Source organism: Cibotium barometz, chromosome 59, assembly GCF_041138505.1.
Source record: "Cibotium barometz isolate CiBa-2024 chromosome 59, ASM4113850v1, whole genome shotgun sequence".
In the NCBI taxonomy this organism is placed as follows: Eukaryota; Viridiplantae; Streptophyta; class Polypodiopsida; order Cyatheales; family Cibotiaceae; genus Cibotium; species Cibotium barometz.
This window is the reverse complement of record NC_141104.1, coordinates 8204507-8232372: the sequence shown is the minus strand read 5'-3', so window position 1 is coordinate 8232372 and position 27866 is coordinate 8204507. Positions and strand designations below refer to the sequence as shown.

The following is a 27866-nucleotide window of genomic DNA, read 5'->3' as shown; positions in this document are numbered from 1 at the left end:
ATTAACCTGAAGTAAATTCCTCTGGACGTACACAGTGGCATCCCATCGTTGTTTGTGTTATTTTGACACACTGCCATGAGTCAGCTTATAATGATTCATAAATTTTCACTGGTTTAAATTAAGCCTACTGTCATAGTGAGGCTCCTTACACAATGCCACTGAAAAAAAAATGTGTTATGGGCACCCAAGGAAAAGGCATGATCTCCCCTATCCACTGGAGGTTTTTGGAGGGGCCAAAACAGGGAAACACCATGCAGCACAGCAGATGCAAGCAAATGAGAAAAAGGGAGAGGAAGAGGTATGGAGATATACGAACATACGAGAGGAAAGGGAGAGTGGAAAGAGATGGAAAAGAGGAAAAAACAAAAACATCACTGATTTGAGGCTGAATGCAGGGATTTTCCATTTTGTCTGAAGTGCAACATTTCAAAAAATGGAAATGGTTGAAATGGCTAAAACGTGTTGCGGACCTGGTCTCAGTACAGACAAAATGGCCAAAAACTGTGTGTTTCTAACGGTTCCCTTCACTATGAACTCTGGCACTGCCCTTTATTGAGCCAGCGTTGGTCCTGCATCAAAAAAAAACTACGGATGCTAAAGCAAATCAACAAGTAAAACATGATGCTGCTTTAAAAAATGTACAAAAAAATTCCACTAACCCAATGTCTGTTAACAGCCACTAAACAGAATTCCGAGGTGGTGTTAATGTATTCCTTGGTGCACTTATCCATGGAGTTCCAGAAATAGCAAATCGCCACAATGCTGCAATATCTTTGGGATTTGCATAGTCTATACCCACTCTAGGTCCTACCAGAATATTTTTTGGAGCTGGGCCATTCAAAACCTCTAAACCACCTACAAAAAGGTCCAGAAAGAAGTATTGTCATGTAACAAACCAGAAATGTTTCTATTTTTCTTTCAATAGAGTAGTTTTATGAGCACACTCCTCCATTGCAAATTTCTCTTGTATATTTTGGTGTACTAAGGGTGTGTGTTGTGTTCTCCATGGCATGGTAAGCTCCAGAATGCCCAATATACACAGTGCCCATCCTGTTAGGAAAAATGTAGTGGTGTAATGTGCACATAACGTCACATAAAATGTTGTTAGGGATAGTGCACACATGCACATAAATAAGTGCTAGGAGCACATTAGGTGTTAGGATTAAATGAATGGTTGTAGACCTTAGTCTAGCACATAGCACTTATATAAGTATAGGTACACATAAGTGTACACCTAGATACACACATGGCATGAGAGCATTCACTTGCTATATCCTTTGTATATGTCATTGTTACTATATGAGCATAAGGCCATCACTTGTAATAAAGGCATAAACAACAATAGAACTCATGCTTTCCCAAAGATTCACGACCCCTGTGTTATCTTCCCGTAATCCCCTTCGTGCTGGTCATCATTTTTCCCAAGGTTATGATCTTCCACACTTCACCCGCGGTCAGGAGCCACACTACTCTCACATTAGCAGGAGGGCGGGTCGAGGTGGTGAGCTCTTATGTTTACCTTGGCATCACATTTACTAGCTCAGCTTGACGCTTCTCCATGGCTCAGGCAGTCCGAGACAGAGTGACCCAGGGGTATGCAGCTCTTGCTGGCCTTGAGCGTCAGTGTCATCAGGCACATTTTCAGGAACCCCGCACGAAGGGGTGGCTCTTTGATACATTAGTGACACCAGCCTTGATGTATGCAGCAGCGGTTTGGGCACCAGGGCTTGCAGCCTCCACATGGGTACAGCTGGAGAGACCACAGATCTTGATGCTCTCGAGGATGATACGCAGCAAACCATCCGTCCCGCACGACATTGTTCGAGCTGAGTTTGCTGCACCACCTATGGCAGTGGAGGCATGGTTCCAGACGATCTCCTTTATATACAGGATGAGGGAGATGCCCATGGAGAGATTATCCCGCCGAGCTTTTGAGGCATCCAGACAGCTGGCCGAGGCTGGACACACTGGATCTTGGCATGCACAGATGCTACAGTGGTTCTCACATCATGGTATAGACATTGAGCGGTTGCCACCTTTTCAGTATGATCAGTCTGCTCCACGGGGTTACCTCTCTCTCTCTCATTGAGAGGAACAGAGTGATGAGACAGGACATATGGCAGCACTACATACAGGAGACATGGACAGCACCAAAGAGCCCACTACCACCGAAGATGCTGTATTACAGAGACCACTTTATGAGCATCTCAGGGGATGGGTTTATACATCGACCGCGGTACATGGATGTATACATGCCACACAGCTCTCGCGTTGCTATTGGACATCTACGAGTCTCATCACATCAGCTAGAGATAGAGGCTAGGAGAGCGGCACGAGTTCCTAGAGCTGAGCGGATATGCAGATTGTGCCGCGAGGAGGTGGAGACTGAGGATCACTTTGTATGTAGATGTAGAGCCCACCAGGGGGTCAGAGATAGATATGCAGGATTGTTTGAGGAGCACTCTTCACTACATCAGTTGATGGAGGCCTCGGACCAGCGACAGCTTGGCAGACTACTACTAGAGCTTCATAGTTCTCGAGAGAGACTCCTCCAGACACCCGCTCCCACTAGGGGTGGGAGACAGTCCCAGCTCACAGATTTCTTCCAGAGAGCTATGCCAGTGCCAGCTGATGTACCCCGTGGGGTGACCGCACAGAGAGCAGAGGAATTGAGAGCCAGGAGGAGACCTAGACAGACTGGACATAGAGCACCCCGACTCCGTCACCGAGAGATAGCAGCTATCCGAATGAGACACCAGATGGAGAGACAGGAGAGGCTAGCTCGCTTTCATTCAAACTCAGGGTACATGTTCATGCCATTCACAGCCTCAGCATCGGCGATGTATGATATCTTATATCCCTCTTATGGCACTAGATGGAGTTAGACATAGATCTGCATAGCATGCTTGTACTACCCCTTCAGCATATAGAGATGCATCTTGCCTTAGCACTCCATCCACATCCCCACCCCCCTTATATTGTTTGTATATGGGCTCCACCGATCCACGATGATTCACAGTTGTATCCAGACACATGCACACTTTTTCTTTTGTTTCTTTTCTTCCGATGACCGGAAGAACACAGTTGTATTATTTTTTGTCTCATAGGCCGACTTTGGCCTCTCGTAGACGTTAATATACCGAAGATGCTGTACTACAGAGACCACTTTATGAACATCTCAGGGGATGGGTTTATACATTGACCACGGTACATGGATGTATACATGCCACACAGCTCTCGCGTTGCTATTGGACAGCTACGAGTCTCATCACATCAGCTAGAGATAGAGGCTGGGAGAGCGGCACGGGTTCCTAGAGCTGAGCGGATATGCAGATTGTGCCGCGAGGAGGTGGAGACTGAGGATCACTTTGTATGTAGATGTAGAGCCCACCAGGGGGTCAGAGATAGATATGCAGGATTGTTTGAGGAGCACTCTTCACTACATCAGTTGATGGAGGCCTCGGACCAGCGACAGCTTGGCAGACTACTAATAGAGCTTCATAGTTCTCGAGAGAGACTCCTCCAGACACCCGCTCCCACTAGGGGTGGGAGACAGTCCCAGCTCACAGATTTCTTCCAGAGAGCTATGCCAGTGCCAGCTGATGTACCACGTGGGGTGACCGCACAGAGAGCAAAGGAATTGAGAGCCAGGAGGAGACCTAGACAGACTGGACATAGAGCACCCCGACTCCGTCACCGAGAGATAGCAGCTATCCGAATGAGACACCAGATGGAGACACAGGACAGGCTAGCTCGCTTTCATTCAGACTCAGGGTACATGTTCATGCCATTCACAGCCTCAGCATCGGCGATGTATGATATCTTATATCCCTCTTATGGCACTGGATGGAGTTAGACATAGATCTGCATAGCATGCTTGTACTACCCCTTCAGCATATAGAGATGCATCTTGCCTTAGCACTCCATCCACATCCCCACCCCCCTTATATTGTTTGTATATGGGCTCCACCGATCCATGATGATTCACAGTTGTATCCAGACACATGCACACTTTTTCTTTTGTTTCTTTTCTTCCGATGACCGGAAGAACACGGTTGTATTATTTTTTGTCTCATAGGCCGACTTTGGCCTCTCGTAGACATTAATATCTCTCTCTCTCTCTCTCTCTCTCTCTCTCTCTCTCTCTCTCTATGTATGGGACCAACACCAACACATTCACAAACAAGAGGCTTACCAAATTTGTCATGTAGATTCATGCCAAGGCAATGAGATAACAAAAAAAAATACATGTGCAACCATTAATATGTAACATGCAGCAGAAGCATTCATAATTAAGGATCCTGTCACACAAGTCTCACACCGCCTTCTGTATCCTGAGTTTCATGAGTTTAGAAATCCACTTTTATGACTTCAAACTTTAAGAGATTTAGAGAGAGAGAGAGAGAGAGAAACTGTACACCGTATGGGTCCCGAATTACCCACTGAAGGGCCCCCTATCCCGTTACCGGAATAGTATTTGCTTTATTACTTTGAAGAGACTGACTGTGGACTGACAATAAGCCAAACGCAAGATCTCGGAGGACCAAGAGTCGGGTTGAACTGTACACGGCTGTAGAAGCACCAATGATGACTAATCTCGAGCGTATGCACTCTTCCCAACGGAATGAGGGAAGGCTGTAAATCTGAGACTGAGGTAGGGGCTGATTGGGACTGTTTCTAGGTTGTGAATGAATGCTAAAATGAATATGACTGCTGAGTTTTACCTTCGCCAAAGTGCTGTAGCAAAACGATGAAGATTGTATGCTGAAAACTGCTCCTATGCAAAAATCGCAAGGTATTCTGATGGCTAAATGCTATATGCTGATGCGTTTTGGTTGATGAAGGCTGAATGCACATGCGTTGATGCTCCTAGCTGCTGAAGGATTAAACGCTGGCTGAAAACACTCAGGACTGATGTGATGAAGGCTTCAATCGCTTATGCTCCTTGTGCTAAAGGCTAAAGTGATGAATGCTGCAATTGCTGTCAGAATACGCAGCGGAGATGATGACCAGATCTGGGAACACAAGAGCAAAAACGCATGCAGAAAAAAATACAGCACAAGAGAGAGAGAGATATAGGCGTGTAACTCTGCTCTATATACACAAGAAGATCCCGGAGTATGATACAAAATGGTATGGGGGCTGGGGGCCTATTTATATGCCCCCCCATCAGCAGTCGGCCTGCTGTAGGGCAGCTGACTGGACACAAGAAACCTCCACGACTGAATAATCACAGACGGCCAGCAGCAAAGTGGGTCGGCCAGCATCAGAAAAGTCCCACGACTCATGCAGTGCAGTCAGCCACTTCCAGAATCTCCACAGATGCAATCGGCCAGGTTCAGGGTCCTCCTGCCACTACTAGACTGCCTCCCATGCCACAGAAAAATAGGGAAAAAATGGGGAAATATACGGAGAGTGGGGAAACATGAGAAAACACCTCATAAGGGCGGGCACACCCACAACAAGGGCCCTGGTGTATAAAAATAGACAGGAGATGACTTCTAACACCCCCTCTCAGCTCTTGGCTGTGAAACCAACCACAGGGAGCTTGGGTGCCTCCTGAGCAAATCCTAAGATAGCGACTTCGTGAAGAGGTCCACCGTACTGTCCTCCGTCGAACAGAACTCTAGCAAGATGTCATCAGCAACGATGCCTCTGGATGACCATGGGTTCCTTCAGTGGAAGCCCAAATCTGCAATGCAACCTCTGCATCCTCACCACCTCACAAGCAACGGCACAAGCAGCCCGGTACTCTGCCTCTGTCCGCGACAAGGTAAAAGATGACTGCCTCTTACTGCTACGTAAAACTGCTCCTGGGCCTGAAGTAGATCTCCTCGTGTCCAGATCTCCTCCCCAAACTGAGTCACTCCAACCGTGGAGTCGGACTCCATCCAACAATCCCCCTCCTGTGTAAAAGAGTCCATGATACTTTGCATGCCGCAGAAACCACAGGAAACGCAATCCTGCCTCCCAAAGAGTCATCCGCAAACATGAGCTCAACTGCCTCATCAGGAAGCTCCCGTCCAATCTGGTGTCCATCAACCAGATCAATGAACCATTCTGCTTCTGAGTCAAAGAGGCATCACACTGCTCATAAGGATCAACACCTGTTACAGTGCAAAAACAAGTCCTAGAAACCTGATGAAGACCACGCAAGGCCTTCTGAAACCTGTCAACCACCCCTTCTGAATCCGGAGCCACAAAGCCTGGAGTATGCACCTCCTTCTGCAAGTAATCAACTGCCACCTGCCTGGCTTTCCGAAAGGTCCCCGTGGAAAGAACATCCTCATCTACTGGAGGTTCTTTGTCCCGAATACGACGAGACAGCAGAGCATTGTTCAGTTTCCTCTGACTGATGAACACAAGAACTACCAACATCAGTACTGGAGAGTTCCTGCCAACTGCTGCCATCTACTGGCAAGCTTTTTTTTTTCCCCCCCGAGAAAAGATCCTTTCATTAGTTATATAAAAAAGCCCGTAGGGCTACAAAAGATCTCTCCTGCTCATAAGAAAAAACAGAGCAATGAATACAGCAAGGCAGCCCGGGAGACTCTCCCTAGGTGCTGCAAAATACAAGCATCAGTACAAAGGACTGAGGGGCTAAATCATACAATAGGAGGGGGGAAAAGCCAAACAGGTGGCCTGTAACCCATAGCAAGCCCTGACGAAGTCGACCAAGCAGCGGCACCCCACGTAAACATACCCTCTGGAGAGAGGGGGGCCAGAATACGCAGCATCCGCAGCCAAATCTGTTGCGCCTGAGGGCAATCCCATAGGCAATGTCTCTGTGTCTCCATAGGGTGACCGCATCGGACGCAGGCCGCCGGAAGACCGCTGTAAACAAGCCAGGTGCCAACTGCTGAGCCCCTGTGGGCGACCAGCCACTGGAAAGTCGAGATCCTGCGGGCCTGTTGACTAGCCCAGAGCCGAGCCCAAAAATCCTCCAGGAACTCCTGTGAGAGTCCCTGTAGCCGCCAGTGCCCCGCTACAGCTGGAGAGACCATCCTCCTCGCCGTCAAAATATGCCGCCCCAGCCGAACAGTATACTGGAAAAAGGTGATCTCTGTGGCCTCAAGGGATGCATAAGGATCATGCCACTCGTACTCCCCAGGGTCCAACTGTAGCCGGGCCAAGGGGCGCGCTGCATATGCCCATATGCGCCAATCCGGGAGCACATCTGCAGGGTCGGGGTCAATATGCCACTTCCGAGAAGCGGCGGCCACTACCTGTATCCTCTGAAAGGTGCACTCCGCAACCAAAGGCGACTCCACCTCCACTCTCTGAAGTCTGCCCTCATCCTGAATCTCATAGTAGAGGCATTTGCCATCCTCAGTGCAAGCTCTGACAGCAATCAGGATCTCCAACTGTGTAAAGGCTCCCATCCACCGTGGGGCCACTAGCTCGAAAGGCGTGAACCACTCCTCTGTGAGTGCCTCCTGAATATCATCCCTCATAATCAACCCTCCTCTGAAGTGACTCAGCCTCTCCACCTGTATCTCCTATGGGAGACTGCAGAAGGCCTGCCAGTCTCCAAAACTACGTGCTGGGCCTGCCGCTAGAGGTCCCCAGGCTAGACGAGGTTGAGAACCCAGCATATGACCCTACTTTGTGCGAACCGCTGGGCTCCAGATGAGCGGCTGTCTGGCCCGCTCCTCAACACAAGAAGGAGGTCGCTGAGAGAGCCCCGGTCTCAGACTTCAGCAACTCCCAAGCTCTCAGGATGCTCAAAGCAAATCTGTCCTCCCATCCTCTACTCAGAAGAAGCGGGACAATCTGCTACTCAGGTGACAAATCTAGTCCAATTTGGCATCCCAAATACCGCACTGCTGTGCCAGGAGGAATCCATCTAAAACCGGGGTCCGGGCTCCATGCCGGAGTGGGAGCGCTGCTGATCCAAAAGGCCACTGTCTTGCGCCAATTGATCAATGCTCCCGAAGCTGCACTAAAAACCTGGAGCGACTGCTCTGCCCGAAGAAGATTGGCCTCTTGGCCATGCAAAAATAAACCCGTGTCGTCAGCAAACTCAGCATCGAGCAGGTTCTCCCCCCGGACTGGGAGCTGGAGTCCTCTCAAACCAACCTCCTCTACCGTCAAATACATGCTCATAGCCTCTGCAAAGAAGAGAAAAAGAAAAGGGGCGAGGGGACACCCCTGACGGACTGATCTGGTCAGCTCAAAACTCGGCTCCCATCCTCCTGCAATCAACACCTGGCTACGAGCTGTGGAATACAGAGCCGCCACCCCTCTAATCCAGCTTGGCTCAAAGCCCAGGCGAAGCATAGTGCCCTCTAAGAAACCCCAATCAACTCTATCGTATGCCTTCTCAAAATCGAGAAGCATCACGACCAAGTCCTCACCAAGAAATCTAGCTCGGGTCGTCGCCTCCCAGAAAGTAAAGATGTTGTCAAGGATACTGCACTCCTTGACGAATCCTGTCTGGGTAGCATGGATCAACTCCCCCAAGAAGGGCTGGATCCTCAAACTCAAGGCCTTTGCTAAGACCTTGTAGACAGTATTGAGGATCGTAATAGGTCTCCAATGCCGAATATCATCTGATACTCCCTCCCCCTTGGGGATAAGAAAGATCAAGCCCTCTGAAAAGCTCTGTGGCATCACCCCAGTGTCCAAAACATACTGAAAGCCCCTGCGGAGGCCTGGCCCCAAAAGGTCCCAATAGCGCATAAAAAAGGCCGGCGTCAGTCCGTCCTCCCCTGGGCAACTATGTCGCGGCAGGACCCTCAAGGCCTCGGCAAGCTCAATCTCTGAAAGAGGCGCACCAAGAACTGTACGCATACGATCTGTGACCCTCCTCTGCACATGGGCCCACGCAGTCTGTCTGCAAGCATCCCGATCCTCAGTGGCTAGCTCCGCTGAAAGCAGGTCTCTATAGAATGCAGTGGCAATGGCTCTGATCTCCCCGGGCTCAGTAGCTACCGATCCATCCGGCCTACCAAGCTGACGGACTCCTGCTCGAGCATGGCGGGGTCCGGTGATCTCAAAAAACTCCCCAGTCACTCTATCACCAAACTGCGTCCACTGAGAGGCCTGACGACGATAGTAAAACTCATGTCTCTGCTCCTCTGCCTCTCTAACCTCCTGGCGTGCCTGGCTCAGCTGGGACGCCACCCACTCACATGCAGGCTGCTGCTCCTGAAGGCGCTGAAGCGAAGCAAGGCTGCGTCTCAGCCGATGCTCCCGCTCGCGAATCTCTCCCAGCCGTGTCAAAGCTGCAGCGTGCAAAAAAGAGCTAAGCTCAATGAGTCCCTGGGCACACTGGCCTGCTGCATCCTGGTCAGAGCACTGACTATCATGCCAGATCCTCTCAATGTCCTCAGCGAGACTGGGATCTGTAAGTTCCCTCTCTGGGATCCTCAACTGTAAGCTGGGCTCCTATGTCCTCTCCTCCAATGTCAAGATAACTGGCACATGATCTGAAAATGAGGTGCCAGCGAGAATCCCGACGGAGCCCCCTCGCTCCCCTAACCAGTCGCCCACATAAAAGCGATCAATCCGTGAGAGATTAGTCCCTCCCTGCCGGCGATCCGACCGAGAGAAACTAAGACTGTCCTGAGAGCGGGAGAAGGCCCCATGCTGCCATGCATCAGTGATCCTCAGTGACATGCAAAACCGGTCCCAAGCTGCAAGCTCCGTGCCGTGCACTGTAACATGACTGCCTCCCACCCTATCGGCTAGGTCCTCAAGCATGTTGAAGTCTCCCCCGACACACCAATGTGCGGCCTCTGGCAATGCATCCGTAACCTGGGTCCAGAACTTTGCTCTGGCACTAGCATGGTTGGGCGCATAGACGTTGAGCACGCCCAATAGCTCATCATGCATCCTCAGAATGACATATTGTGCTCTACCAGGCACAATGATCCCTCGATCCACAATGGCCTGCCGCCATACATCTGCAATGACCATGCATACTCCTCCCTGTCCACCCAAAGGACCAAACCTTGCAGACCAAAAGGTGTCCCATCTACCAAGCATCACCGAACCATATCTCCGGATCCTGCTCTCACCCAAGTGGTGCTCGTGCATCATCAAAATATCAATGCTGCCACCAACCAGGCATCTCTAAAGCTCCTACCTCAAGCAACCACGATAGCGTATAAAATGTGCTCCGCCAAGGCCCTGTACATGCCATGAGATGATCCTCATGGATGACCTGCTGAGGTGGATGCTGTCTCAGCCGTACGGCGGGCCTTCGCAAGCGGCTTGGATGGAGAGTAGTCCCCATCCGAGCGGCTGCGAATCTGCCCACCCGGTGTAAGAATCACGGATCAGGCGCCAGTGGCTGTGGCCCATGGCGACTGCCTCCCGCTCTGACAGAGCAACCTCGTGTATACATACATATCCAGGGTCGCGTGCTAAGTCTGCCACTATGCGAACGACCAAATGACGAATCCCTGAGGCATCCACACTCCCGGGATCCAAGAAAAAATGAGCCACTCCCATAGTCGGCCTATCACATCAATCACCTCCAGATCGCTCACATGATGAGAAAACTCAACTGCCTGAGTCTTCCAAGTGCTAAGAGCGAGCTCTAGAGTCCACTCCCGGTCGCATGGGCCACATAGAGGGAATGAGAAGGCCACCGCTGAATCAAGTGCCTCCTCCCCGCGGGCCGGAGGTATCACTACATGAACTCGGATGGGTGCTGGCTCATGGGGGCCCTCTGCTCCAAAAAGCCGTGTGAAGGCGTAATCAAAAGCCTCCGAGCGCTGTCTAATGCCGAGGCGACTCAGCCGACTGCGGATAGATGATATCCGTGAAGCCCGAATCGGCATGGTAAGTCTCCTCTGTGGTGCTCGAGCGAGGTCGGTGCTCAGCGCCCTCCGGACTGCAGGTGAACGCCAGGGGACTGCCAGGGCCTCCCGGGGAGGTGAGGCGGGCGGGGGGGGGGAGGAGGGGGGAGGAGGGGGGGGCGAGGGGGGTGGAGAGGGAGCCGCTGCCGAAACCAGAGCGGGGACGGGAGGAGGCGAAGGTGGAAGCGAGGCGGTGGGAGGGGACGGGGGTGGGGGGGGTGAAAGAGGGGATGCTGGCATCTCCTGGTCCTCAGTCGTCGCAGGGGTCTCCTCCTGGAGGGGAGCAAAGCTGTTCCTCACGGGAACCTAGTGATGCTGAGACTGTGGCTGCTCCTGCAGCGGTCTCTGGACGTGCTGCTGTGGCTGTCTCCCTCAACAGCGCCCCTGTCCAGGCTACCACTCCGAAGTCTCTGTGGCCTGAGCAGGTGTCCCGGAGGTTCCCTGCCAAGCCGCATCTGTGGGCGGCGGGCCATCAGGGGCTTGCTGTTGTGGTGAGGGTCGGGGTCTCCTGCGAGGGCAGGCCTTGGCCAGATGACCGACCTGCCTGCAAATGAAACACTGGTTCGGGAGCCCCGAGAACTCCACTCTCTGATCAATCCATCCCCCCCCTATCCTAGGTAGCTGATGTCAGAATATGCAACGGAAATGATAACCAAACTTGGGTAGACAAGAGCAAGTAGACTGCAGAAAATAATCAGCACAAGAAACACAGAGAGATAGGTGTGTAAACTCTTCTCTATACACAAGATCCCGAAAAACTGAATGAGAAAGTGGTGGGGGCTGAGGGGCAATATATACATCTCCATGTGAGCAATCGGCCAGCTTCAGATGGTGCCCACGACTGGGAAAAATGCCCACGACTGCTGAAAATAGCAGTCGGCCAGCTACAGATGCCTACGCCTAGTCAGAACAAGTTGGCCAGCAGCCCAGATGCACACGACTGAAGAAAGTCCAGTCGGCCAGCATTAGGGTGCTCCTGGCATCACCTGGCAGCCCTCCAGCCACTAGGAAAAAATGGGAAAAATAGGGAAAAAATACGGGGAGTGTGGAAAAATGATATACGGGCGGGCACACCCACAACAGAGGCCCTGGTGTATACAAATAGACAGGAGATGACTTCTAACACCCCCTCTCAGCTCCTGGCTGTGTAACCAACCCCAGGGAGCTGGAGTGCCGCCTGAGCGTAGCCTGAGGTAGAGACTTCGTGAAGAGGTCCGCCGCATTGTCCTCCGTCAAACAATAAAGTAGCAAGATGTCACCCGCCAAGATCTTCTCACGAACAAAGTGATACTGTATCTCTATATGCTTGGTCCGGGCATGGAAAACCGAGTTCCGAGCAATAGCTATACAACTCTGGTTATCACACTGGATGACTGTGGGCTCCCTCTGTGGAAACCCCATCTCACCTAGCAGCCTCCGCAGCCATACAACCTCACACGCAGCACCACAAGCAGCCCGATACTCTGCCTCTGTCGAAGAAAGGGCAATAGTTGGCTGCTTCTTGCTGCTCCAAGAAACTGCTCCTGAGCCGAGGGTAAAAGTGTATCCTGAAGTAGATCTCCTCGTGTCTGGATCTCCTCCCCAATCTGAGTCACTCCAACCTTGGAGCTTGACTCCATTCCCTCCTGTGTAAAAGAGTCCCAGATCCTTCGTACTCTGCAGATACCGCAAGATCCGCAATCCTGCGTCCCAATGAGTCTTCAATGGCGTCTGCATAAAAGAGCTCAACAGCCCCACGGAGAAGCTCAAGTCCAATCTGGTGTTCAGCAACCAGATCAATGAACCAACCAACTTCCGGTACTGCGAGGCATCAACTGGCTCACAAGGATCTGTAACGGTTAACTTTGTGTTCGGGTCCATCGGCGAAGTAATAGGCTTGCAGTTCTCCATCCCAAAGGCCTCAAGCAACTCATGAACATACCGCTGCTGAGAGACGAAAAACCCCCTCTGGGTCTGCCAGATCTCCAATCCCAAGAAGAAGTGGAGTAAGCCTAAGTCGGTCATCTCAAACTCCTTTGACAAGGCAGCCTTCGTCACTCCAATGTGCTCCACATGACCGTCGGTGAGAATGAGATCATCCACATAAAGGATGATAAGTGTGACCATGCCGCGTTCCCGAAAGAGATACAGGTTCGGATCTGCAACCGATCTCTGGAATCCAGTCCGAATAAAGAAGGAATCAATCTTCTGATTCCAAGCCCTGGGAGCCTGTTTAAGACCATACAAGGCCTTACGTAACCTGTAAACCATCCCTTCCGATCCTGGAACAATAAAGCCTGGAGGCTGCTCAACGTACACCTCCTCCTGCAGGTCACCATTAAGGAACGCCGATTTTACATCCATCTGGTACACGGGCCACCTCTGAGAAGAAGCAAGGGCAAGAACGGTCCGAATCGTGGTCATCCGCGCTGTCGGTGCAAAGGTATCCTCGTAGTCGATGCCTGGCCGCTGAGCATAACCCTTAGCCACGAGCCTGGCTTTGTGTTTGTCCACCGACCCATCAGCCGCGTACTTGGTCTTAAAGACCCATTTGACACCAATGACTAACCGCTTCGACGGCCTCGGTACTAACTCCCAAGTGTTGTTCTTCTCGAGGGCATCAAGTTCCACCTGCATGGCTTCCCTCCAAGTATCTTGTGAAAGGGCTTCCTTTACGGAAGTGGGCTCTTTATCCCGCATGATACGAGACATCAGAGCATAGTTCACCTGAAGAAGCTCCGCCGTGTTGCTTTTATCTCGGACTCGATGTGATCTGCGAGGGCCGTCCTCTGTGGTCCACTCGGAGGGTAGCTCCGTGACACCTGACTCCCGAAGGGTGTCTAACAACCACCTAGGTACTCGAACAGATTGTGGAGCCTCCTGTGTTCGCGGGGACTCAACTCCAGCTGCGGGCTCAACCTCCTGTGATGACTGAGGTGGATCAACTGGAGTGATAGACTGGGAATCATCATCAGACTCCTCTGGATCTCCAAGAAGTGGCGGCTCCTCGACAGTGGATGCTGGAACATGCTCGTCAAAGACCACATCCCGGCTGACAACAATCTCGTTCCTCTCTGGATCATACAACCTGTATCCCTTGGAAAGAGAGTTATACCCCACAAATACCAGCTTGCGGGACTTGGAGTCAAGCTTCCCCCTCTGCTTCTTCGGAATATGTACATATGCGTCACTCCCAAAGACACGGAAGTGCGAGACATCGGGTTTCCTGCCAAAATATGCCTCAAATGGAGTCATATGGGGTACAGAAGTCGTCGGAGAGCGGTTAATGGTATGGACAGCTGTTGCCACAACCTCACCCCAAAGTGGACGAGGAAGATCACGATGCTCCAGCATGGTCCTCGCCATCTCCACCACAGTCCTGTTCTTACGTTCTACAACTCCATTCTCCGAAGGCGATCCTGTATTGGCCAATTCCCTCTTGATGCCATGATCTGCACAAAACCGGAAAAATACAATCGAAGAGAATTCACCTCCTTTGTCAGCCCTGAGAGTCTTGACCTGAAATCCAGACTCTTTCTCCACCATCACGTGCCAATCCTTGAACCGAGCAAAAGCCTGGTCCTTCTGTGAAAGAAAGTAGACCCACGTGAATCTGGTACAATCATCAACAAGCAGCATGAAGTAGAGAGATCCTCCCAAGGATGGTATCTGCTGTGGTCCACACAAGTCAGTGTGAATCAACTCCAATGGTTTCGAAGCCTGCCTGGAAGCCTGCTTCGGAAAGGATTCCCTGTGCTGCTTACCACGTATGCAAGAACTGCAGCGTCCTTGCCTATTACCAACATCTGGCAAGCCAACCACCATCTGGTCCCGGAAGGCGCGCCACAAAGCATCCACATTTAAGTGGCCAAAACGAAAGTGCCACAAATCTCCGACCTGAGAGCCTGTCAGTGAGGAGAGTGCAGAGAGCTAGATGATGCCGTTCTCCACACCGCCTTCCCAAACAACTTTGCCTGTCTCACGGTCCCTTAGAGCAACTGAATGCTCCTCAAATTCCACCCGAAAGCCAGTCTTGCATACCTCATGCACTGACAAAAGATGAAAGCCCAGAGCAGGGACATAAAGAACACGGGAAGCATGCTTGCCCCCCTTGCCGTCGGGAATAATCTCCATCCGGCCCTCACTATGAATCGGAATAGTGGAGTTATCACCAATAAAGATACGACCTGACTGCCGTTTCAGATCCAGAAAGAAGTCACGGGATGGAGTCATGTGCCTAGAAGCACCACTGTCGAGAATCCATTCCCGGGTATCCTTCGCGGTGAAGCCAACTGCCTCCTCGCTCGAAGATGATGAAGCATCGGAGTCCACCATCTCCAAGTGCACAAATGCCGGAGTCTTCGCAGCTGAGGCTGAGGTATCAGCACTCTTCCCTGTCCGCTTGGGGCACTTCCTCCAGTAGTGGCCTTTCTCGCCACAATCATTACACGATCTTTCGGCCTTCAGCTTCTCTCGTTCTGGATCAGGCTTCTTCTCGGAAGACTTCTCCAATGAAGCCTTCCCTTTGCCCTTGTTGGTGTTACGGCCTTTCGACTGTTGGCCAGTTAAGGCCTCCGAACCTCCACCGTGAGGAGGGTTCGTGAAACGTTCCTCCTGGTCCAAGACCATTGGCACAAGCTCCTCCCAAGTAATGGTGCTGAACCTGCCACTCGTGATCAACGAGGAATAGAAAGTGGAATACTGACCAGGCAAATGGGAAAGTAACGTGATGGCCATATCTTCGGATGATATCTCTTTCCCAGCTTGAAGGACTTCCTGCTGAAGGGCCTGCAGCTTGTTAATGTGTTCCCGCATCATCGAAGACTTTGCAGGGTTCATAACCTGCATCTGCACTTCCAAGGATATCCGCTTCATGGGTGACACCCTGTTGTACAAAGAAGCCAAGTGCTCCCATATGCCTCTCGCCAGCGTCATGTGCTTCACATGGTTGATCACCTGTGGTGTGCAATTGAGGAATATAAACGACCGGACCCTGGCGTTGACACGGTCCCACGTGTGCCTGTGCCTCTCGGTCCTTCCTCGTCGATAATAACTCCCCTTCCTCAGCTTCCGGCCGTGGCACCCCTATGATAATAAAATCAGCAAGATCATATGACTCCTGAACTGACTCCATCATGACCTTCCAGATGCCGTAATTGGACCCGTCCAATTGACGATCCACTGGGAACGAGGGGAGAGTCGGAATCTTCACGTGCTTCTCAGCCATCTCGAGTAAATCTGCCATCTCGGAGAGTAACCTGAAAGGGTGGGTGGGTGGGAAAAATCTGAAAATCTGAAAATATGCAAGTGGCTGTCCAGCCCCTTAGCCCGCCTTCCTCTTGCACCTTCTCTTCCCGTTCAGCCCGAAACAGTCCACCGATCAGCAACCTGTTGCTCCCCCTCTTGCTCAGAAAAACGCCCAAGATCTCCTAGAGCCTAGGGCTCTGATACCATGTCAGAATATGCAGCGGAAATGATAACCAAACTTGGGTAGACAAGAGCAAGTAGACTGCAGAAAATAATCAGCACAAGAAACACAGAGAGATAGGTGTGTAAACTCTTCTCTATACACAAGATCCCGAAAAACTGAATGAGAAAGTGGTGGGGGCTGAGGGGCTATATATACATCTCCATGTGAGCAGTTGGCCAGCTTCAGATGGTGCCCACGACTGGGAAAAATGCCCACGACTGCTGAAAATAGCAGTCGGCCAGCTACAGATGCCTACGCCTAGTCAGAACAAGTCGGCCAGCAACCCAGATGCACACGACTGAAGAAAGTCCAGTCGGCCAGCATTAGGGTGCTCCTGGCATCACCTGGCAGCCCTCCAGCCACTAGGAAAAAATGGGAAAAATAGGGAAAAAATACGGGGAGTGTGGAAAAATGATATACGGGCGGGCACACCCACAACAGAGGCCCTGGTGTATACAAATAGACAGGAGATGACTTCTAACAGCTGAATGACCTTAGGAAGGGAGGAGATGTCAGACACCAAAACTCTGACCGAAGGTAGCCCAGCTGCTCTAGCCACCACTGAAGCTGCTGGGGGGCCAGTCTCTAGTACCGAGCCCACCAATGCTCCTAGCCTAGAGAGGAGCGGAAGATACTCCCGGCGGAGTCCAGGGAAGCAAACTGTAACATGGAAAAGGCGCTCTCCCTGCTCAGCCGCTGCTAGGTCAAAGTCATGCTGCCAAGGTCTGAAGAAAGCCCGAGCACCCCTGATGTCAAGGGGACTCATGGCTAGGACCTTGGCCACGCTCTGGGCGGTCTCGAACTCGATCTGGTAATGTCCACGGCCCAGTAGCTGTACGTCCAGGATCTTGCCCACATCTGCAAGAAGGCGGGCCTGGAGAAGATCCCGGATCTCCCCTCTGCTGGGGCGAGTGCCGACTATACGGCAGATGGTGGAATGAGCCTGGAGGCGTTCCACCTCTGCGGTGAGGCTCGCTTCCTCTTCTGGCGAAAGAGAAAGCCTGATGGGGGTGTCCTCAGGGGCGGGCGAGGGGGCTGCGGGGGAGTCCCTCTGAGGCGGGGCGGGAGGAGCCTCCATCAGAGTCTGAAGCTATGGCGAAGGCGAGGCGAAAGCGGAGATCCTGCAAGAACCGAGCTGCACACAGAGAGGCGGAAGACGAAGGCCGGAGAAAAAGGAAAAACCCCCCTGGGGGCGGAAATTAGCAAGAAAAGGGAGGGGGGACGAAGCGGCGAAGGAGTAGCCCTAGGGGGGGGGGGGGGGGGAGCTGCGCGCAAGAGGGGTGGGGGGGAGAAAGAGCTGGCGGAGGGGGGGGGGTCGGGGCGCTGCAGAGGGGAGGTGGGCGCGAAAAGAAGGGGGGGCGCGAAGGCGAGGTGGGGCGGCGAGCAGTACAGCGAGGGAGGGGGGGCGCAGTAGCGAGGGCATGCGGGGGGGGCAAGGGGGGGCGCGAGGGGGCGAGCAGGCAGGTAGGCGGGGGGGCGCAGGTGTGCAGGTAGCGCGAGCAGGGAGGGGCGGGAGCTTCAGCCATCTACTGGCAAGCTATCCACCATCTGGTCCCGGAAAGCCTGTACCTGCAGCGTATCCACACTTAAGTGGCCATTACCAGACTGCCACTCATCACAAACCTGAGGACCTGGGAGAGAGAGTGCTGAAAGCTTGTAAACTCCATTCTCCACTCCGCCTTCCCAAACCACTTGGCCTGTTGCTTTGTCCCGGAGAGCAACAAAATGCTTATCAAACTCCACCCGTACGCCAGTCTTGCAAACCTGATGCACTGACAACAGATGAAAACCAAGTGCCGGAACATACAACACCTGGGAGGAATGCTTCCCCCCTCTGCCATCGGGAACTATCTCCATCCTGCCCTCACTGTGAACTCGGATAGTGGATGTATCCCCAGTAAGAATGTGACCAGAACACCTGCAGAGATCCTGTAAACCGGAACGGGAAGGAGTCATGTGCCTGGAAGCACCACTATCGAGAATCCACTCCCGAGTATCCGTTGCGGAGAGTCCTCTAATCTCCTCCCTGCCTGAAGAAAATGAAACATCGATGTCCACCACCTCCAGGTGCACAAAAGCCGGAGTCTTCATGATTGCTACTGAGGAATCTTCATCCTTCTCGATCTTCCGCTTGGGACACTGCCTCCAATAGTGGCCTTTCTCGCCACAATCATTACGGGTCCTCTCTGCCTTTAGTTTCTCGCGATCACTAACGGACTTCTTCTCAGAAGACTTCTCCGACGAAGCCTTCCCTTTGCCCGTGTTATGGCCTTTCGACCGTTGGCCAGTTAAGGCCTCCGAGGAGGGTTCGTGAATCGTTCCTCCTAGTCCAAAACCATGGGCATAAGCTCCTCCCATGTGATGGTGCTGAGCCTGCCACTGGTAATCAAAGACGAGTAAAATGCTGAGTACAAAGAGGGCAAATGTGACAGCAACGTTATGGCCATGTCCTCTGACGATATCTCCTTCCCAGCCTAAAGAACTTCCTGCTGAAGAGCCTGCAGCTTGTTAATATGCTCCCGCATCGTCGACGCCTTTGCAGGGTTCATAACCCGCATCTGCACTTCCAAGGAGATCCTCTTCATGGGCGATATCCTCTGGTAAAGAGAGGCCAAATGCTGCCATATACCTCTGGCCAGCGTCATATGCTTTACATGATTCATTACCTGCGGTGTGCAGTTGAGAAAGATAAACGAACGGACCCTGGCGTTGACACGATCCCACATCTGTGTCTGAGCCTCCCGGTCCTTTCGGATCGACGGTAACTCCCCTTCCTCTACTTCCGGCCGTGAAACCCCAACAACGACGAAATCAGCGAGGTTGTAAGACTCCAGAACGGATTCCATCATAACCTTCCATATGCCGTAGTTGCTTCCGTCCAACTGACGGTCCACCGGGAACGTGGGGAGTGTCGGGATCTTCACATGCCTCTCGGCCATCTCAAACAGATCTGCCATTGCAGGGATGTACTCTGAAAAGGGTGGGTGGGTGGGAACAAAGAAGAACTAACACCTACAAGTGGCTATCCAGCAAATCAGCCCGCCGTCCTCTTGCTTCTCCTCTTCCCGAACAGTCCCGTACGGTCCACCAATCAACAACACAACAGTCCCCCTCTTGCTCACACAAATCCCAAGAACTATCTAGAGCCTAGGCTCTGATACCATGTCAGAATACGCAGCGGAGATGATGACCAGATCTGGGAACACAAGAGCAAAAACGCATGCAGAAAAAAATACAGCACAAGAGAGAGAGAGATATAGGCGTGTAACTCTGCTCTATATACACAAGAAGATCCCGGAGTATGATACAAAAATGGTATGGGGGCTGCTGAATAATCACAATCGGCCAGCAGCAAAGTGGGTCGGCCAGCATCAGAAAAGTCCCACGACTCATGCAGTGCAGTCGGCCACTTCCAGAATCTCCACAGATGCAGTCGGCCAGGTTCAGGGTCCTCCTGCCACTACTAGACTACCTCCCATGCCACAAAAAAATAGGGAAAAAATGGGGAAAAATACGGAGAGTGGGGAAACATGAGAAAACACCTCATAAGGGCGGGCACACCCACAACAAGGGCCCTGGTGTATAAAAATAGACAGGAGATGACTTCTAACAATTGCTTGATGGCTTATTTATGAGATGACGGAATGAATGGTGCAAAGCAAGACTATTTATATGGTCGGTTGGCTGAAGGGCTGGCCAACTGGACACTAAATGCTACACGCCTTGTTTATCATGGATAAATGGTATTAAATTCTGGAAATTATGGGAAAAATGCCAAATAAATGCTAATAAATATCCTAAAAATACTAGATGGTATTTCAAGGCTTCTGCAATGGTCTCTATGCAATGTATGAATGATATGCAATATGCAGAGTGCTTTCTAATGCAAACCCTAAGGTTTCTACTGACTCTACATGCATGAATGAATCTCTTCAAGAATGTTGCGCTGATGATGATGAGCCATGTGACATTATATCAATAGATTTTGTGTTTCCTTGCTTAGAAAGCATAGCTACAAATCAAGATGAAGAACAGCTGGAACTCGAAGCTCTTGGTGAAATCCTTATTGAAGATCAAATTGTTTCCCACAGGTCCAATCACAGTACAAAGAAGATAAGACACTAATCGCAACAAAGCGGTACAAAGAAGATGGCAAGACAACAGTCTCAACAAAGCAATGTGGCCTAAGCCCTTGCTCCAAGACTATCTCGTATTATTTTCAGTTTAGAGAGAAGCCTGGTAATCACCTCCATTGGAAACAATCTCTTTCTTGCTATGCAAAAAACAGACTTCTATTTAGTATGAACAAACCAATATGAATCCGTGAACATAGGCAGAGATGAAAACAGTCAAGTAACATATCCACCTTAGGAGGAGTCTAAAGAGCCAAAGATGAAAATCCCATAACCTTAGTGTAACTCAAGCAACATAAAAGCCTCTGTAAAAGCCTTGAATCTAACCCTGTTAAAAGAACCTCTACAACTGCAAGTCATCCTTCCTAGCCCTAGCTTCTCACTCAAGGATTTATCAGACCCTAAGCCCCGCTAAGCCCTAACCCTAATCTTGGATTAGCTTTTAACCTTCAACCCTGAGCCTTAGTTGATCTTGGGTTAGTCCATCCCCTTAACCCTATGTCATCTAACCTGAGGTTAACAGCCCAATTCAAGATGTAACACCTATCTGCCTCTCTCTTGCACTATTGTAATCTTGATAAGGACTACACAGATACATTTTCAAGGATGTTTGGACTAGTGCAATCCTATTGGAAGTACACACGTGCCTCACATAAAGCTTTACTAGACTTTTTGTATGATATCATTGTAATTTTGCATGCACATTTTTAAAAGCACAAGACAATGGTACATGGAAGGGACATTTGAAGCAATTGTTAAAGTCCTCAAGCAAACCAAGTGAAATGAGCACAAACCTGCCATATAAAGAGGATGGTTGGACCACTCTGTCGTCAAACCAAGTGCTTGGCCAACCTGCCACCATCATAGCTCTAATTAAGGTTTCCTAGTGTCTTCTTATGAATGAAAAGTGTAACATAATTTCCAACTTGTAGATATTTCATAGAACAAAAATATCTACTAATATACAAAATAATGAATCCGCAATGACTAAAGGCTAATACCAGCTTTACATAAGCTTCAAAATGTAAAGTACATGTGGAGTTTTTTTTTTAAAAATCTTCGGATAGAGATTACTTTCGACTTGTGTTTGCATCTTTAGAGACTAGCCCTAAAATTGACCAAGGCAATGGTACTCAAAATTATAACAACAAAGATGGTAGAGAACCCTTGACTCAAATTAAAAAAGGACTAGAAGTTGAGGAAGAAGAGTCTCCCCTCGATGCCGAGGAGGATCCTTTTGTGTCGTCGTTTTTTTCCAAGTCAATGTGACTTGGAGCTCATGCATATTTTTCCAGATACTATCAATGAATCCCATGATCCTTAAGAAGATCCCAAAGTTGCAACAATGGGTGCTATAGCACCCTAGATCACACGTGGTGTCGAAGGTCCCACAAGTCATGCATGTGACAGTGTTCGATGAAAACCATGTGAATTGCTTCCTGAAAGAAGCATAACATGTAGCCCATGTGGTTGTCTCAGCAACATTGGTTGAAACACCTGTTTTTGCAGCTTGTGCCTCCTCTTTGAAGGAAGCAAAACGCCAAAAGAGCTTGAAGTTCTTACATATAATTCACCCCATTGGGTGTGAGCACGTGTTGGGAAGTACCGTCTCGTAAATCACTTAAAACACTTAAATGGAAACAACACAAAACATAACAAAGCTGAAAACTGAAAATTTGCACAACTGCGGCCGGAAACCGGGCCGACCCGCCCTCCCCCCCCGCACCCCCTCAATACCAAGTCCACAAGCTATGAAAGCCAGATTTGCCATAGACAAAGAACTGAATACAAAAGTTGTCGGAGAAGAATTCGTCGATCACTCGAGAGATGCAAATGCACCCTTGGTGTTCTGGGTCCACACGACACTAGTGTGTCTGTTCTAGTGCCTAGCTTTCTCTCTCACAGTGCGGGAAGGCTGAAAAATGGAGAACTTGCACCAGGGACACTCCCGGGCACGATTTCAAGCAATGGGAATGTCGTCAATGATGTCCGAGCACGACAAGAGCAATCAGCTGGTCACAGGCACTCCCCACAGGCTCAAAACAGGCACATAGGCAGCCTGGACAGCACCAAAACAATATTCAGCACCTGGATGACAGGCAGCCAGCAGCAAAACAGGATGACCAACAGGCGAACAGCATTCACAGAAGACTGCCCGTACAGGTCTGTACACTGTACGGCCTGCTGACGTGGTTGGTCATACAGTAGAGTCCGCACCGGCTGATTACTCACATGCTGTGTACTAGAGATGGTCCCCTCTGCCTGCAGATCACCAAGATGTGCTCGGAATCAAGATTGGATGAGGACAGCACCTATAGTGAGCAAAAACGATGAGCATGCAGGAGAGATGGCGATCAATCGTTTTCCTAAGAGAGAGAAGATCAAACAACCATGCAAGGGGTAGGTGGCCAAGTACTTGGGCCACCCACACATGGGGTTTCCACCCACTTATGTAGTATCCATCCTCACGCCATCCTTTGGATACAATTGTCAGAATGCGCAGCGGAAGACTAATGCACGTAGGAGACGCATCACCATCGAGCTCCACCATCACCATCGAGCTCCACGAACACCCCCAACGGGCACTGGAGCATCCCTCCACCGGGCTCCCATCTCCCGGTAAGCTGCCTCCCAAAACACCGGCCGGAGGAGATGACTATGACAAGGTGCCACTCTAGCCTATATATGGCTCTTCAACTTCCCATGCTTCCACTTATGGGATAATCCAAGGCAACTTCTAGCCATAGATTACACGCTCGAAATCGCCAACCTTCCAACAACAATGTGCCCCAATACAAAAGAAAGAATTCACTCTTTTTACCGTTTATAAAGAACTTATGCTTGCGAAGCTCTCTAAAAACTATGGAGATCCAATTGAAAAGGTGAGCAAGGTGGAGCTCTTATCCGCACCATGAGCTGCCAAGACTCGAGAGAATAGCATGCCTAGTGAACACTCCCAGCCACTGCAGGGGAATAGGGTAAGGGATCAAGGTTAGCCACTCCGGAGGAATGGCAGAGTCGATGTCAAGGCTGAGTCTGTCCCTGCCCCGGATCCCAGTCATGCCCCTCTCCTGGGCCACGGGGGGCAGTTGTCTGAATGTAAGCCAATCTCCAAGGCACCTAGTAGGGCCCGTGCTCAAAGTTCCCAAGGATATGTGAGGGTGAGCCCCCCTCCAGGTATCCTCCAGAGAAAGAATAACCGGTGTGTGATCGGAGAAAGTAGTGCTTGCCAAAATACCAATCATGCCCCCACGACCACAAGCCCACTCATCCACATAGAACCTATCAAGTCTGGATAGGTTGGGGCCGGTGCTCCTCCTGTCAAACTTTGAGAAGCACAGACTCCCAGGGCTGCATCCAAACTCTGGTAAATGCCAAGGGTCCTGCCCCCTAAGAGCCAAGATTCAGCTCCTCCCAAGCAGAGTACTCTGTGCCAAAAACTATAGCCATGCCTCCTCCAAGTCTATACTCTGCTGACTCTATCATGTAAAGTCCCCACCCATACACCAAACGTTGGCCTGAGGAAGGGATTGACAAACTGTACTCTAGAAGGTGGCTCTGCCTGCTACAATGTTTGGCGCATATACATTTAAAAAGCCCACACAGTCCTCTCCTGATGGTCCCCACTGAGCCCAACCAATGTCAATGGTGCATGAGCCTACTACTGCCAGCAATAACTGCTCACTCACAGAAATACAAACTCCTCCTTGCGTCCCGGAGGGGCCAAAATAGAGGGACCTGAAAGTGAGACTCCTACCCGCCAGTAGGCTCTTCCCACAACGGCAGGTACGCGCCTCTAAAAGATGGTGCTCCTAGAGGAAGAGGATATCAATGGGTCCCCCAATTGCTGCTCTATGAAGCTCTCCTCTAAGGACGCAACACCTCTGAAAGCACAGTGGCCCCCCAAAACCCTGAATGTTCCATGAGACAAGGCGCATATCTAATCTCTATGGGAAGTGGAACTATCAGAACTACCCTCCACTCAAAGAGTCTTGAGCGTGGGTTTCAACAAGGAGTAGTAATAGTCGGTCTTGGGGCAAAGACGCACCAAGTGGGCGTGGATCCTGCCCTGCATGTGACGCCACTCTATCCAAGCCCCAAAGTAAGCATAATCTGGGCTCCACCTATCGCAATGCAGGTATCTGTAGGAGGGGGGAAGGGGTACTGCTACTGAGATATAAAGGAACACAAAAAGCAGCACCTCTAAGCTTGAGGACACCACCTCCCCATCCTAATCTCTGTGGCTCGAGCCTCCCAACTCCATCCGAGCCAAGGGCCAAAGATGGGTAAGCACATCGGTGATGCACACATCATGTAAATGATGAGAGAGCTCGACTGCCTTCCCCTGGATGGCGGAAGACACCGACTCTGTATCCCATTCCATCCCCGGTGTTACACTCAAGGGGAAGGAGAAGATCAATGCGCCACTCTCTCGCATGGAGGGCCAAGAGTGATGAAACACCATGCAAATCCTCTGTACACATCAACAGCCCCTCCACACCAGGAACACCAACCCCACCACAACCCTATCGATATTAGGGACTCTACCCTATCCACGCACTCAACCACACAAGTGCTAGAGAAGAAAAAATTTGCAAGTTCCCTAGGCTCTGATACCAAATGTGGTAAGACGATAAAGAACAACGGAATAGACACACATCCACAACACATAACAACGTAGACTATTGTATACTTATGTACAAGAAAATGAGATACAACAATACTCTCCATGTACAAAATGAAAGTGAAAATATAGATCTTGATACGCTGTCGTTAGATGCTAGTGCTCAGCCCAACACCCTGATGCACAGGGATCTATGGTTGGGTGGTGAGCCTAAGCCTGCAAACCTGAATTCAGATCTATGCTAGTACTCAGCCCAACACCTTGATGTAGAGGGATCTACGGTTGGGTGGTAAGCCTAAGCCTACAAACCTAAATTTGGATTACTAACTTGTGTGTCTCGTGTTTAGGAGATCTTGGGAGGATTCTGTCACGCGAGAAACTCGGTTTCCATCACGTGAATCCCTTACAACTTTCAAGACACAGTATGCTGACTAAAGCAACTAACCATGTTTTTCTATCATTGTCGAGCTATCGTCATGGGAAACAGCCATTCCCAAGCTTACAAACAATAAACCGGCATTCGCACAAGTCACGAGACACGCAAAACTGACCAAAAAAGACATATGGAGGATATTCACTTTGTTAAACGAAATCTTTGGCATCCATTAGGCTAGGCTAGCAAGAGCCAACCTTTGGCTAAAAAGGCCATTTATTTTACACCAACTTAAGGTGAGACTAGCAAGGGCCATTTATTTTCCTTAAAAAAGCCTCAAATCTTTGTCATTCATTAGTAGACCTAAGGCGAGGCTAGCAAGGGCCATTTATTTTCCTAGAACAAAACCTTAAATCTTTGCCATCCATTACATCTACCTAAAAGACTGTATCGAAACATGGAACTTTTCTCACAATTTTGTTGTACTGAACTTTTTAACATGCAGCTTGTCTTCAAATCTCTCTGACCAACAAGGCCTTTATATTGAGTTGGGAGAGCCAGAATTGATAAGAAGCCAAGGTACTTGTGTCTCACTTACCCTCTAACCCCAAAGAGTTTATGAATAGACATGGAGCATGAGAGCACTACCACAATCTCACAACAAAAGCTAAGGGAAGTGGCGAGGCCTACTGCTACATTGAACTTCCAAAGGCAACAACAAGAATGGCTGAGAAAGAAGCCATGAATAGAATACATGGCACTCGGTCACACCCAGGCTGAAAGAGGTGAGATGAATTTCAGAGCTGCCCAGCCAGCACGATTGCTCCAGCCTCCAGCTTGTGTTGAGTGTGAGTGAAGAGTTCCAACAACTTCTTATCTTTTCTACCTTTGCTCAGCTTTACTTGTAAAGAAACGAAATTATGACGAATATACACGAGTACCCAAGAAGGTGAAGTCTCTAAAACGGACTATCATAGTGCCTACATACATCTTGTTTGAAAACTGCTTTAGGTCCAAAATACTGACTACATAACTAGCTACGTACCTTTCCCGGTCCTGTAAGAAGAACTGGCTTATTTGACATGATGCCTCTTCGAGACTGGATGGTTTGCATTCCTACACAAGTATCACATCAGAAGCAAAAATATCCACAAAATGCAAGGATGAAAACTTATTAAAGTCAAAAGCAACCTGCTATAGGCGCACACGACCGGATCAATACAGCTGCTCCAACTCCCTTGACATCTGCTACAATATTCAGCATGACGTGCAAACCGTAGCAGAGATAAACATATGCATGACCACCCGGCCCAAACTGCTACAGCAATGCACTAGTTAATATCATATTTGGTAAGCCAATGTTACACATAGTTCCAGTCCATACTAAGAAGCTACACATACTAGGCATGGCCATATGCTGTGAAAAATGTTTAAGGATTGCGACGGACCACAGGAGCAGTGCGTGGAGTAACACCAAACCGTCCATGGCATGCGGAGTCATTGGGTCGGTAAGCCTCCACCTAGAATCACAAACTTGTCTAAGGTGCTGGAAAATACTTACATCCTCAAAAATATATCAGAAAGCATCGCCTTAATGGCTACCTAATCCATGGGCATTTTAATATATACATGAAAGTCTGCTTCCTTATGACAAGTAGTAGGACCAAGTATAAAGAAAAGATGTTTTCTCACCTCGGTTATCTGCAACACCACATCATCCCTTCGAAGAAACTTCCCAAGGAGTTTGGGAGCAAGCTCCAATGCCTCGCATTGGAAGAATTCTGCACCTAGAAGGGCAGGTAGCTTCCCATGATCTAGCATTGCATCAATGGTCTCCATTTGAACCTCGATCCTCTGTTGGGATCTTTGACAAGGGACTAGGATGTCTGTCATAAAAAAAATCACAACATCATCAGAATTATCATCAACACCACCATCAACATCCCAACCATCATCCCCCTCATTGACATCGACATTCATCATCACCATCATCATCATCAACCATCAATCATACAATTTGACACTTGAATATGAGGGCTCTGTCATGTTCGCAGCTTATGATGGAGGTTGACACACATACATCATAATTGGCATCATTACCGTCCCTAGGATGAGAATTTGTGGGATGAGGGCTTCTCTTGAGCAGCTTCTGCTTTGGCGAGGAAGAGGCTGTTAAGCGTTCCGCATTATTACTATCATTATCATCATGAGGTTTTGAAGGTTTTGGGTTCCTCCTGCTTAGTTTTCTTCTCTGAGAGATGGAGGGCTGTGAGGAAATACTACTTTCCATAGAAGATACATTGATCGTGGCACTTGGGGTTTTCGCTCTTGTGTTGAGAGAAGCCGTGGGGCGTCGGAGGGGAGGTGGGCGATTGCGGAGCCTGGAGCTCCGCAGCGCTCGCTGCCTGGTGGTCTCCGAAAGAGAGAAAGACGCTTCCCAATCCATCGCATCAAAAGTCAATGCAAATGTATTTATTGT

General features: G+C 50.0%; 1 protein-coding gene across 4 annotated transcripts; it reads right to left on the bottom strand.

Annotated features, from left to right (window-relative positions):
- Positions 1–90: 90 nt before the first annotated feature.
- On the bottom strand, positions 91–27866 carry LOC147605448 (DNA-3-methyladenine glycosylase (MAG)). 4 transcript variants are annotated; one of them, XM_086793159.1, is made up of 8 exons: positions 27488–27866; positions 27080–27273; positions 26836–26907; positions 26579–26702; positions 26433–26503; positions 21185–21242; positions 660–855; positions 91–569 (listed from the first exon to the last, which is right to left on the bottom strand). In XM_086793159.1, exons 1-7 carry the CDS (start codon positions 27831–27833, stop codon positions 680–682), a joined length of 1041 nt encoding a protein of 346 aa, XP_086649285.1. In that variant the 5' UTR covers positions 27834–27866; the 3' UTR covers positions 91–569; positions 660–679. The 4 variants fall into 4 exon arrangements, with proteins under 4 accessions (XP_086649285.1, XP_086649286.1, XP_086649288.1 ...); XM_086793160.1 differs by lacking the exon at positions 660–855; XM_086793162.1 differs by lacking the exons at positions 91–569; positions 21185–21242 and having other exon boundaries at positions 717–855.

What these genes read in the sequence shown, in the direction of transcription:
- LOC147605448 (XM_086793159.1), bottom strand. Translation starts at nt 27,833, where the DNA reads ATGGATTGGGAAGCGTCTTTCTCTCTTTCGGAGACCACCAGGCAGCGA. An exon ending in TGGTGTTGCAGATAACCGAG is followed by an intron (nt 26,908 to 27,079) that starts GTGAGAAAACAT and finishes TTGTGATTCTAG; the next exon opens with GTGGAGGCTTACCGACCCAA. An exon ending in CTCCACGCACTGCTCCTGTG is followed by an intron (nt 26,703 to 26,835) that starts GTCCGTCGCAAT and finishes TTGCTGTAGCAG; the next exon opens with TTTGGGCCGGGTGGTCATGC.